At 43.5% G+C, this 13,067-nt stretch overlaps 1 protein-coding gene across 3 annotated transcripts in view; it reads right to left on the bottom strand.

Moving 5' to 3' along the window:
• Positions 1–13,067, bottom strand: part of agap3 (ArfGAP with GTPase domain, ankyrin repeat and PH domain 3) — a 161,464-nt gene that overhangs the window by 84,832 nt on the left and 63,565 nt on the right. For 2 of the 3 annotated variants that reach the window (XM_033649814.2, XM_033649816.2), the window contains exon 2: positions 2,478–2,536. In XM_033649814.2, the coding sequence (XP_033505705.1) occupies positions 2,478–2,536 (59 nt within the window). Of the gene's footprint in view, positions 1–2,477; positions 2,537–9,730; positions 11,439–13,067 lie in introns of those variants that run through there. The other variant, XM_033649813.2, reaches the window with a different exon arrangement.

The raw sequence follows: 13,067 nt of genomic DNA, 5'->3' as shown, positions 1-13,067 counted from the left end.
GACGGGGACTCTTCTGAGATATTCAAAACTCCAGTTACTCTGTATCTGCGTAGACATTTAAAATGAAGCATTTGGAAAATGATTACATCATCGCCTAATTTGCATGTGCTTGTTGTTGCTTTGTGTGATGAGCACACTAGCAACAATGACAACAATGGTGGACTACCGGTTTGTTTACATTTTGTTAGCATTACTTGGTCTAATGACTACGTCACATTTAAACTTAATATTGCTGCACCACTTCACCAATAAACAGAGGCGTCTGCTATGCCCAGTGTATTTGGTCCACATCAGTGTCCACTGTTTAAAGTCCGCCGGAAACAAGGGTATTGGATCGGGCCCGGTTGAAACAGCAGATAGGACAATGTCAGATGTAAGACTGTTGTCAATGAAGAGTGGAAGGGAAATTTAGCATGTCCAGAGTGAGCTCCCTCATCCTCATATCTAAGGCAGTCAACAGTGATGAGATCTCCAGTAGGAGTTTTCAGAAAGCTAACATTAGCCTTTACACTTTGCGTCCTTTGCAACAAGGGGAGACAGCTAATGGTGAGCATTTAGAATCATTATTGCGTTTTAGTGTGGATAGACATACATTATAAAACAAAGGTCGTGTGGAGCGTTTTTCGAAATGGAGGGAGAAAATATCCGTTTCTAAATATATCTGTATACGTCTTGACAGGGCCTTAATTTTCACTGTGATGGATTGCATCTCTATAAGTAGATCTTAATTCCATAGTGGCATGAACTTCAACAAACTGCTGCCTGGCAGGTAGAAAAAAAAACAAACAAAAAAACTGATGTTATGGTTAGAAAATGGTGGGAAGTAATGGAAAGTACATGTGGTTTGTAGTTAAGAGACAAAACCCTGAAAACCACGATCTGGTCCTGTGCGCAGGCTGTATGAGATTAAGGCATTATGAGGACAGTCCTCTAACATACATTAGTTTGGTCGCAATCTTTTCCCCGCTCCCTCTCCCTGGTGTCTAGACCAGACCTAGCTACAGTGCCTTCAGGGTGATGCATGGCGGAGGGTGGGCTGATGATGCCAGCATGTCTGGGAAGAACAAAGGCTGCAACATGCCTCATCTCCTCCCCTCTCCTCCTCCTCCTCCTCTACCCACCATCGCCCTCTTCTTCTTTAGATCATTAGTGGGTGTTAAAGTCAGGTATGGTTCTAATTATAGGGAAGTTTGAGGCACAAGAGAAAAGATCTGTTTAAGGCCTTTCCCAGCCTACCCTCTCTATAATTGAAGTATATATATACCATGTGGTACCCCAGCAGAATAAACTATGAATAAGCTTTAAGTTAGCAAAAGTTGTAGGCTGTGTGCGGTGAAAGCAATGAGTCAACAAATATCGACTTCCAACGTACCACTGAACCAGTGTTCCTGCTGTTTTAACTGTTGGGCTTTGTGACCTGCTGGTATACAGCCTTCATGAAATCAAAAAGCTGTATCAGCACAAAACTTTTACTCTTCTTTGTAGATGTTTGGATTTGATCTTGGAATATGAAAGAGTGTGGATTTAATGATCAAAAGACGCCAATAAAAGACGGTCTGACCACAGTTTAGTTGCCACTATAGAACTACAATACCGGGGTACTGCTCACTGTTGTGGTTGATGTTTTAGAGGTTTTGCACCCCTATCATCACTTCAACTAATCTGCAGGAAATATTTTGACCCCACTTCCTGTCATTACTACAGCAGCATGCAAAAGAAGAAACACTTTGCCGTCATACTAAAAAGCTTTTGAGGCGTAAGGCCAACTTCTTTTCAGCATGACCTCGTCGCTAAACAGCACTTCTTTGAAAGATCTGAAAAGAATGATAGCTATTTTGAGACACTTCATTCAGTCTTTCCAGGTCCATTTAACAAACCCCCGTGTGGAAGCTGCCAATTAACACCTCAGACACATAAAAGGAAACAGACACATTTTTGAGTGTTTGAAGCCAATAAAGCAAGCTTGTGTTTGAGCTCCTTGTGAATTCCCCTCTTTTCACTCCATTGAAGTTTCCTCTTTTCCACAACAATGAATTCACCTGATACGGAAATATTACACAGACTATCAGAATGGCGGAGTGCAGTTTCTAAAGGCTGCTAGTCTTTATGGGTGGAAGACATTAAACCATGTGAGGATGTTAGTTGTGCATTTGGCAGTAGCTGAGTGTGTGCTTCACTGGCGGATGGGATCAGACCCAGGATGTGTCACTAGTCTAGCCCAAAACTGTCACTCATCTCGCGTCCTGCTGCAAGCCACCCTGCATCTCCATGCCAACGCATCTCATTAAAAATCACCCAGTACGTGCCAGGGAAAAGTCCAGCCAATTTCTCAACTGTTCCCCTCTCATGTAAAATGCAAACGCAGTATTACATGGACAGAACATGCTTTCTCACTGACATTTAAATCGATCAGTAAGATGAAACCTCAGAGGGCGAATCAACAGAGGGACTGCTAGAAATATAAGAAAGTTACTCACCACTTTCAGCTCTGGCACTGACCGACTCAATGTCCATTCCTGGCTGTTGACGAAAGAGTCTACAAGGAAAAAGACAAAAAAGAAAATAAGTCAAGCAGCACCGAAAGATAATCCATCTGTCTGAACCCATTTGACCTCAGCTATATGGCATTTACAGCAATATTGTTAAGCAACTTTACAGCCACAGAATATCTGTCGTGTGTGCAACAAGTTTTATGATGGACTCAGCTGTCATACAGATACGACAACGCCTCTCTTCAGCTGCCTGATCAAGTGTTTAGTACACTTTGACGTACTGTAGGGGATTGATTTTTGCAATAATCTTTTAAGAGAATGTTCAGTGTCATTTCACCATCATCTTTTATTTCCTGCACACAAACACTCCACAGTTAACCAGTTGCATCATGTCAAACTTTAATGGAGTTCAGTATAGACTTGCAGAGCCGTGTTGTACCAAGCTTACTGAAGTTAAAAGGGTCAAATGGTGAGAAAGATAGAGCTTTTCAAACGGGCAAACTTTCAACCTTTATTTATGCTATACACTGCAGGCGAAGCAATCTTTCTTTTCTTTTTTTTGCACCATATCATGAGAAAATACAAAAACTTTAGATACTTGAGCTGCAACAATCATATTATCCCGGTTTTATTATTTTTCTATGATGGTTAATCATTGGGTAATTAGCCTTACACTTGTTTGGAATACAAGAAATCTGAATAACTTGGGCATTTTTCACCATTTTATTTTATCATTACAATGATAAATCATGAAATAGGGTTGGGTGATATGACAGTCTATACCATGCAACAGAAGAAATACTGTATGTCCACCGGTGGAGACTTCACAATGTTTCTACCATAGGGGCTATTCAGGGATGGCTGTGTAGCAAATCAGTGCCAGTTTCTCGTGCAATGTTGTGATTGTGGTGTGATCTTGTGATCTCATGATTCCAGTTGCCTCACAAAGTAACATGATTTGAGTGAAATTGTGAATACAGACACCTGTGACACTTGAAATTATTGTTCTCAGGAACCTTAAAGCTTCAGTTTTGAAAGAAGTTTAGATTTTACTGCTAAGTGTGCGGCAATGGTTTTTTGTTTGTATGGTATTTCCAAATATAAGAAGAAAATAATCAAGTGTGATGATGCCCAATATGGCTATTTTAAGCCAGTGGTTCCAAACTGGTGGGTCGCAGTCCAAAAGTGGGTCATGGGCCCATCTAAATGGACCTCAAGTGACTTGCAAACATGTCAAGTTTGTAAAAAAGCACATTTTATCTTTTTTTATTTTTTAAGTGCTGTCTTCTGCCGTAGAGTGAGTGACCAACCAACAGCTCGACGACATGGTCAAACACAAGTATGATGCTGAATGTGTTAAACTGTTGAACCTCAAACTAACAACTAAGGAGATGTCTGGACCCCGTGGCTGGACCAGTTGGAAAACAGTGTTTTAAATCATTTCTTAAAGGTCTAGTGTGTGGGATTTAGTGGCATCTAGTGGAGAGGCTGCAGAACTGAAACTCCTCCCATGTGCCAAGTGTGTAGGAGCACTATGGTGGCCAAAGTGAAAAACACTAATGGCCCTATCCAGAGCCAGTGTTTGGTTTGTCCATTTGGACTACTGTAAAACAAGATGTCGGACTCTATGGGAGAGGACCTGCTCTGTATGCAGATTTAAACTGCTCATTATAAGGTAACAAACACACAACGATTCTTATTTTCAAGTGATTCATTAAAACATGGTGCTGAATATTATATACTATTTCTTCCAATAACAAGTAAGAAAGTAAAACTTATTCATAAAGCACTTTTTGCAGACATAGGTCTCAAAGTTCTTCACACGGGCATCATACAACAAGACAGAAATCATAAGACAAAATGACTGCGTGAGCCACTTAGTGAAAAGTGCAAACTAGCAAAACTATTTGCACACACACAAGAAAAAAAGAAGAATTCACACTACACAAAAACAATACACACAAATTTTGAAAAAGTAGGTGCTACGGCTGCTCAATCACCCCTGAATGATGCCCCTAAATGCCACACACTATACCTGTAATTTAATCTAAAGGACAAATACTGCATCCTGATATAGAAGGAAACATCATATAAAATTACATACACCACGAAAGAAGATTTTTCTCATACTGCCAACTCCTACTGAGAAAGTAATCAGCAGATTAAGACAATTAAACTACTACTTAGTTGCAGACCAACAACACATTCATATAAAAAATCAAGTCGGTAAATATTTCTTGCCCTCTGTCCCTGACTAATTTGCTCATGTCTACTTTTGTTTATGTAGGCTTTTTACAACTTACAAAAACACACAACTGCCAAGAGGGACTTGTGAAACACATGTAGTAAATACAATCCACGCAGCCTATTTCAATCTAAGGTTTCAACACGTTGCGATCTCTGAACAGGACCCAGCTAATCCATTTCAAAAGACAGCCATTATCAGGCCTGATTCAACTTGTTTGGTTTTCCAGTGACATTTGGAGACTTTGACTGGATAATAATTGGGCTTTGAAAAAGGGCAGTGGGAAAGAGCACTATGAAGAACAATACAAACCCTCAGAACTCAAAAACGCAAATGACAACTCCACAAGCGGTGCCTGTTTCCCACAGAGATGGCGCACACACCGATGTGGCATAACAACCATTAGAACAAAGCCCAGCTTCCTGTTTTGGATGGCGGCTTTCTCACCATCTGAACCCCCCAAGAAGAAGATAACATCTCCAATATGGGAGTGTAGACTCTCTGTCTCCAGGCAACAAGGTGTGTAATACCAGGTGAGCCCCCCGCACTCCCTCCCCACGTCTTAACCGTAACAATTAAAGTGTTCATACACTAAACAGGGAGCCGTCATTACAGTAAGCCTGTTTGTTTCAGCAACAATGGTTTCCCTTGGTGCCTGAGGCAAATAAGAAAAGAATGGCAGCATAAACAGTAAGGTAACCACTGTCACTATAAGACGTGTTTCTATTTTCTCTCCAAAATGTATGCTAAAAGCCGGCATGACTCACAGCTGAGCAGACCTGAGCCAAAAATTCTTTTACCTACTACAATTAGAGTAAAAACACCCCCCCGCTAAAATGTTTACTTATTTCTGACCTCCATTTACAAAGAGCCTCGTGCTGCTCTGCGTGTCTCACTTGTTGTGGGAGAGGAGAAAAGTTCACCCCGAACAGAGGGGCCTTTCACCGAGCATTGTGAGGAGCAGAGTAGTCTTTAAACAGCACGCCTCATGTTAAGCCCTCTCAGTGTGGGTTTGACATGTCTGAACATGAGCGAAGACACCCTTCTGATTCAGTTTCAGGTCACAGCTCTCTGAGACGATATCAGATAAGGTTGCTGCCTCATTTTCTTGGATTTCCTGTCCTCCTGATAAAGACCTATTATTTCCAGAGGCAGTGTCTGTACTTTCTGTGAAGACTTCTACTTACATTATGTTATTTTTCCACATAATTAGAGGCCTGATAAAAGTCAACAGTTACAATTAGACAAACACACTGAAAGGTTCCAGTCTTTAGCACTTACTGCAGTAACGCAACATTAACAAAGAATCAATGAATAGAGATACAAACAGAAACAACAGAGAGTACAATTTAAAAAATAAACAGAAAAACAGCTGCCAGACGAACAGATGTTTTTCCCACATTTACCCAGTTCACATAATCAAACTTTCAAAGCGGGACACATTCAAATAAAAGCCAATCCACAGATAACCATGCAGGGAAATTCAGTGTCATCACAGGCCAACACAGACATGGAGTTGTTGGCCGCTGACAAAGCGCTGCACTTTTGGACCAGCACACTCCCTTCTCACTGACCATAGCACCACTTATGGTTTCAAGGACATAAAAACACTGACAGGAAGACAGGAAAATGAGGAGCTCTTACTCTTAGACACAATTGGACAGCACCTAACACCTGCGCATTAAAAATCTTTTGAGGAAATCATCTGATAGATTTCCCCTCATGAACATGCCTATTACAAACTGTAACAGTGAAAATACCCAACTTTTTCCATCTTTGGAGCAGATACAGTACAACCAGTTTGCTCCCATGCAAAAAAAAAAAAAAAAAACCCTAATTGAACCCATGTGCTCCGTATTACGTCATTCTTTAAAAATGAGCATCCCTACATTACCGTGTCCCAGAATGCCTATGGAAACAGAAAGCCCCTGCATTTGTGATGCTTGGAGAGGACACCAGTGTCTTTGTCTCTGCGAGAGGGGAAACTGCGATGCCAGCTTGTTTGTTAGGTTTTTCACTTCACTGCTCATGTCTACTCAGATAAAAATGACCATTCAGTGTGAGGGTAGCGAAGCACAATCACCACCCCCCCCTCCACTTATTCCATTTCACGAGAAAAGAAAAGGCAATGCGAGCAAAAACCATGTGCGTACGGTCGCCTGAGTGTGTGTGTGCATGTGCACACGTGCGGGCATTTCTACGTGCAGTGAATCTGAAGTGGTTTTTGGAATGAGAGAGGACAACCTTGAGGTCGAAACTTCCACTCTGACTGACTTTCCAACCATGCTTTCCCACCATCATAAATTACAGAGTGGGAATTTAGCTAGCAATTAGTATTTCTACTTCCCTTAGTTGCCAACCTCATGACCAAACTTTCCTCGTCCAACTACTTTTATCGTGCCCGTCTTGACAAAATGGTCCTGTATCATCTCCCTACTGATGTGCAGTCAGCCCTCTTATCTATGTTCCTCTGAGCTCCCAAACACCAACCTCTTTATTCCATCAAAGGAAGTAAGTGACAAACACAATCAGCAGAGAACGAGGTAAAAATCATTACGCTATGTCAGTCTAATGCGGTCTGGATGGCCTGCCCTACTTTAAGCTCTTAAAGCCCTGTGTTGTCTGCAGACAGGCATTGATCACTCCCCTGAAAATAAATTGAACATCCTGGTTCAGACAGGATTGTCATTTAACATGAGATTTGCAAATTAGGGTTTGAGACACCTTGCCGCACAATGTCCAGGTTGACTGACTCGATTTGTAGAGTTAGGAGATGAGCTAAAAGAGAAAGCTCTACAAGCAGACCCTAACTCAAACTTCAAACAAACAACAGTTTGCAGACTTGTTGGTGGGAAAAGCGAACTGTTTCTCGAACAGAAGGATGATGCTCACCTACTGAACCACAGTCTCGAAGAACAAAATGTACCCTAGCTGAGATTTGCAGTGGCAGATGCTCAAATATGAGATAAATTCAGTTATTAACAGATTCCCCTCAGCTCATGCCCAGACTGTATCACACAGTGATTTTTCAGTATTACACTGCCTCCCCATTTCTCCTGCAGCAGGTGAGAGGGCATCATCACAGTGTTACTGTTTGTCTCTGTTTCCTTGTAAGTGTCTGTTTGTCTTGAACATAATTACCTGCTGGGAGTCTGGCTTACCCACCCCTGCTGCTATGAATGAAATAAGCAAGTGCATATTTTAAATCATTTTTCAATCTGCAGATTTTGAAGCAGGCAGACTAATTCCAACTGCAAGGTGATGCTGTTACAGGAAACATCGTTGGCAGGAATTCACAGGAAGTGAGTGAAACATGGCGAGGGAAAAAGCGAAGAGAACTCCATCCCTGTGAATACATTTCATGTCAGATTCAAGATAAAGGAGAATGGATGACACACATGGGGGATTTTCTTCAGACTGTCGATAGGTAATAGCAAGTCAAGACAGGTCAGAATAAATTCGCATCAGTGAGCACTTTCTGTCTGCTTCCCTCGCTGACACCTTATACAGAGGCTGATTACAGAGTTCTATCTACAGTCCCAGTATTTCAACCTCCACTAGATAAGTGCACTGCTGACCACCTACAACGCATGTCCAGGCACCCCTCCTCCAAACCAAAGACCCCCAGAGAGCCCCTATCTCAGCACATGGTTCACTGATCACTCATGCCTCCACCGGCTCGACTGAGTGGCTTTGTTCATCCACAGGTGGGGGTGGGGACGCATTCTGCACACCTCAAATCCATCATCTCCCTTCCCCCCAAAACCTCACAAGATTTCAAAGTTATCATCAGGAAACACTTGAACTGAGTGTGTGTGCGCATGTGTGTGTGTGTTTACTTTTGCGAGGGCTGAGCTTCAGCTTTCTGGATTTAATTTAGGAGCAAACACTTAGGCAGGTAGCAACAGGCGGCGAGGCCCGCCCAGGGCATTGAACACCTAACTTTACTCATGCTAATCGGCACACCTACATTCCTACTGCCTGACTGACTGCCTCTGCTGCGGAATAAGTGGACAAATACCACTTGACACTCGGGAATAGGTATCCCTGGTAACATGTCATGTGAGAATACAAATACACCGGGGGATCAACCAGACTGCCCTCAGGACCTATTATGAGTGTTATGCCAGCATGAGAATGAAATATCGGCTTTGCTGGCTCAAAGGTTAGCTTAATGAGAATAAATACAGGATATGTGCGACCTGACATTAGTAGAAGTCGTTAAGTTGTCACGGACGACTAATTAGGTCTTCATGTGAGGGTGCGAAATTGGAACTTGACGCAAAAAACGTAGCAAATCACAGCTATTAATTCAGAGTTACAAATATTTGCCTCTCTCTGCCTGGTCTTCCAGGCAACTGGACAAACACACTCCACTTTCAGAGTTAACCTTTAAACACAGTGCTTAAGTCGTCTTCGTTTCTTCCCATCATTATAGCATGTAAGCCCTCTTAATTTAGCCCTGCTAGGCTGCCAAACGAATCCCCATTACAGCCGCTAACTGCTTTAATGCTACTGCTTTAAGCTGTGTCTCAGTGAGGCCAACAGACAGCATTATCAGTACTCCCATGTCCTGTATCTGGGTAACACAGAAACAGCACTGGGGCTGTGTTACACTTCAGTTGCACCACTGAAAAACAAGCTATTTCATGATGTGTTCCTATCAGTCACTGGTGATTTGAATTCACTGTACTTACCTAGACGTTTACTCAACTTGAAAAAATCTCATGTAAGGAAAATTAATCGCTGTGTAAGTGCTTACACACATGAAAAACACTGAGGAAATAAAGCACCCAAAATAGAAATTCCAAAAAGACTCTGGAACCAGACGTTTTTGAACGCCATCCAAACTCACAATTCCCCATGTGTTTTTCATTTGCCTGTCCGTCTAAAAAAAAAACTGCACTTCCGTGTAACTTTCTGTGCAGTGAAGGGGGGGCTGTAAATGGAGAACTGAGCTGAGAAATAAATTCAGCGATCTTGCAGGTCTTACCTTGACCTTTGTGGGAGTCAATGCCTACCGGAGTCTCTATGGCGACTGGCTGTGACTTATTATTCCCGGCCAGGGGATACTGGTCTGTGTCTTTGCTCTGGGACTGCTGGGTTTCACATTTGCCACTGCATGGCTGCTCTTTCCTCCTGAAACGGTTGGCTATGAGCTGCCATATGCTTGGTTCTTCCTGAACTGGTTTGGAAGACAGTTTTGTTGGACAGAGGGGTACCTCCATTACCTTGACCTTCCCCCTGCTGTGGTACTGAATGTACTGCATCCCCCCATCCCCAATCTGCTCACTGGAAGTTGGAAGAGTTCTTCCAGTGAGGTATGAGAAAGGCCGCGGAGGCATTGTTGTGTCCTCAGATGTACTTTTAGTCCGAGAGTCATCCTTTAACTCACTTTCAGACCCTAAAGTAACTTTGTCCCGGGGTCGAGTCCTCCTGATTCGCAGACTGAGGCTCCGTCTTAAGGAGCTAAGTGTACTTTTTGGAGCGTCAGATTTACTGGATTTGGGAGAAGATTTTGCATCTTTGTCACCTTCCTTCTCCTTGCTCTTATCTTGAGATGATTTGCCAAACAGCCTCCAACGGAAGCCCCCTTTGAGCAAGCCTCCTCCATCGCTGCCTATGTGGCTGCAGCTCTTCTGGCTGTCTATCTCATCATCAGAGCCCCTCTTTCTGAGCTCCAGTACTGTCATACTGACAGGCCTGGGCCTCCAGCTCCTCTGGCGGAGCCTGGGGGTCACCTCTGTGGGGGACGAAGGCCTCTGAGATGCAACAGCATTGAGGCCATCCACAGCCCTCAACTCAGCCTTCCTGTTTCTGTTCTGCTGGTTGTTCTCTGAAACACCTGCCCTTTTGAAGGGGTGCTGGGTCCGGGGTTCCAACTGGACTGGACCTGGGCCTGCCAGCATGCACACACTCCTGGGCCTCCGCAGCCACCTTTCTTGCTCAGGTTGAGAATCTCTTTGCTGCTTGACTGAGTCGCCATACATGCTCACTGTTCTTCTACCCAGCGGGGCTTCATCCTGACGCGACCTTCGCAACACAGCCCGAGGCAGAGAGCTATGTCCTGTGACTGGGCCATGGTCCCCAAAGACGAGCCCTTTAGCGTGGACGGTGACAGATCGTAATGTTGCGCTCTGAATGTGTTGCTCCTGGGTGTCTGTCTGAGCGGCTGCCTCTGCCACGTCTCTGTCTTTCTGTGAGGAAGTATTGGAGTTCTTGAAAGGTTGTTTCAAAAACCTGTCGGTCTTCATTTTTCCCTCCACCTCCTCCAACTCCTCCTCATTCTCCTCCACAACTACCTCCTCTCTTTGTATCCCAGCTCTACCTGAGCGGCTCAGGGAGGGCCACCTGTCAAACTCCTGCCGTGCCCTGCCCAGCCTGGGGCTGTTCTCCATTGGCACAACTTTAATTATCTCTCCTCCTGGCTGGCAATTCTCCACCAGGGTGTGGGTGACCCGGCCCATTCCCAGCCCTGACACCAGCGCATCTCCCTGTGTTTCGTTCAGGATTACAGAGATGTGGTAAACGGTTTTCCCCTGCTGCTGTTGGCCAATAGCTGTACTCCTTGGGGTCGCATCCACGGTCCCACTGCTAAGGAATAGCATGGCACTTCACTCAAATTGATTCACACATACATCCTCATTCACAAGCGTGTAGCATGAGTAAATGTTCACATTCTGCCCAGGAGCTGTTGATATTCAGCTCATAAAGTCCTGCATTTGAAGACTAAATTCCTATGCCAGGCATAATCCTTCACCTTTGACATGGGAAAAAAACTTCAAACAAGTTAGAGCAAAGCCTCGCTGCCACCTGCATCCTCTGGCTGCTTTACTCACACAGACTCACACAGGCATTCAGATGGTAGCTGCTTTCCCTCCACACTTTGTTCTACCTGTCTTGCACAGGCAGATGAACAAAAGAAAAACTGGTTATCCACTGATTGTTTTGCAACAAAGTCAAATCTGTAATAGCTGCAAAGGTTGCAACTTTAAAAAAAACAAAACAAAAACAAAAAAAAAACAAAACAGATCACCCTTCCTCTTTGGCAAGTTACGAACTGTGAGCAGTCCTTGTTGTTGGCGGTGCAGACAAACCCCTTAATCTCTGAGCTCTTGCCATGCAGAGCATGAGGGAGTGTGTCTCTGTTTGAACTTTCAGCTGCCTTCCAACCCCCCGGGACACATGGAAAACAAGGAATGGATCCCACAGGCATTAAACACGCCCTCCTGATTTCTCCGGAGCTGCGAGTGGCCCCCAGAGACATAAACAGACAAAAGTGAACATGAGATTGAGAGAGGACTGAGCTGATTACACACTGCTGTAATCAACAAAGACTCCCAGCCATGAATGGACATGTTGTCTCCTGACCAATGGCAAAACACAAAAAGGGTGACATTCCCATGTTTAATGGAAGAAGAGAGAATACAGTTCACCAAGTTCTTTGTTAATATGTCCACATTTTAGAGACCACCATGCTGTGTTAAATTAAAGGGTCCAGCATAGCTATACTGCTCAGGTCGTATACAGTTTGCTCATATCTTTGATAGAGAAATACTATTAAAAAAAAAAACGCCTCTCACTACAGGGCCTAAAAGAACACAAATGCAAACGTAACCTGTGTTAGTAACATGAAGTATCCACACAACTACACACCACGCTTCCCACTACCCAGCCCACACACCGTGGGAGAGCTCAAGCTTAATGGACCAAACAGCCTTGACATTTTTCTGTTCCATTTCCTCTTCTTGACAGGTGTGGAGCTCTATGATGCTTTAGTGAACTGAAATGGGCCCATTAAATATAGGAACAAGTAATATATATATATATATATGTATGTACATATATACACAGAGCATCATCTGAATCAAGCCAGATTTTACCTGCTCAGCTCTGCAGTAGTTACAGTGTGGTTTGGGCTGGAACACTGCCCCTTTGTGGTCAAAGAGAGAAAAATGCTGGTAGGAAACAAAAAACTAGGGAAATTTTCCCCTGAGGTTACATTTATATCACATATCACCAACACTGGGATAATTTGCCAGAACATTGTTTTCATGACACCAGATCAGAACCACCCTGTCTATATTTTGATTTCCGACTGAAACCTCTCATTACAACATTTCCTGTGTTACATAATAAACCCCAACACAGGTGCATGATCAGAATTTAGCATTACTGCTCATGAGGGTTTTTTGGCAGAGAGAGTAGAACAAAATGGCAACACACATTCTCAGTGTGCGTCACTCTGGGAAATCCAGTGTAACCATGAAGCTGGAAGTTGCCGTCTGAGCGTCACAGCAGCTTTGTGACTCTCACTAGCGCTTGATTTA

The sequence above is a fragment of the Epinephelus lanceolatus genome, chromosome 12 (assembly GCF_041903045.1).
Source record: "Epinephelus lanceolatus isolate andai-2023 chromosome 12, ASM4190304v1, whole genome shotgun sequence".
In the NCBI taxonomy this organism is placed as follows: domain Eukaryota; kingdom Metazoa; phylum Chordata; class Actinopteri; order Perciformes; family Serranidae; genus Epinephelus; species Epinephelus lanceolatus.
The sequence above is the reverse complement of the archived record's forward strand: the minus strand, read 5'-3'. Positions and strand labels throughout refer to the sequence as shown.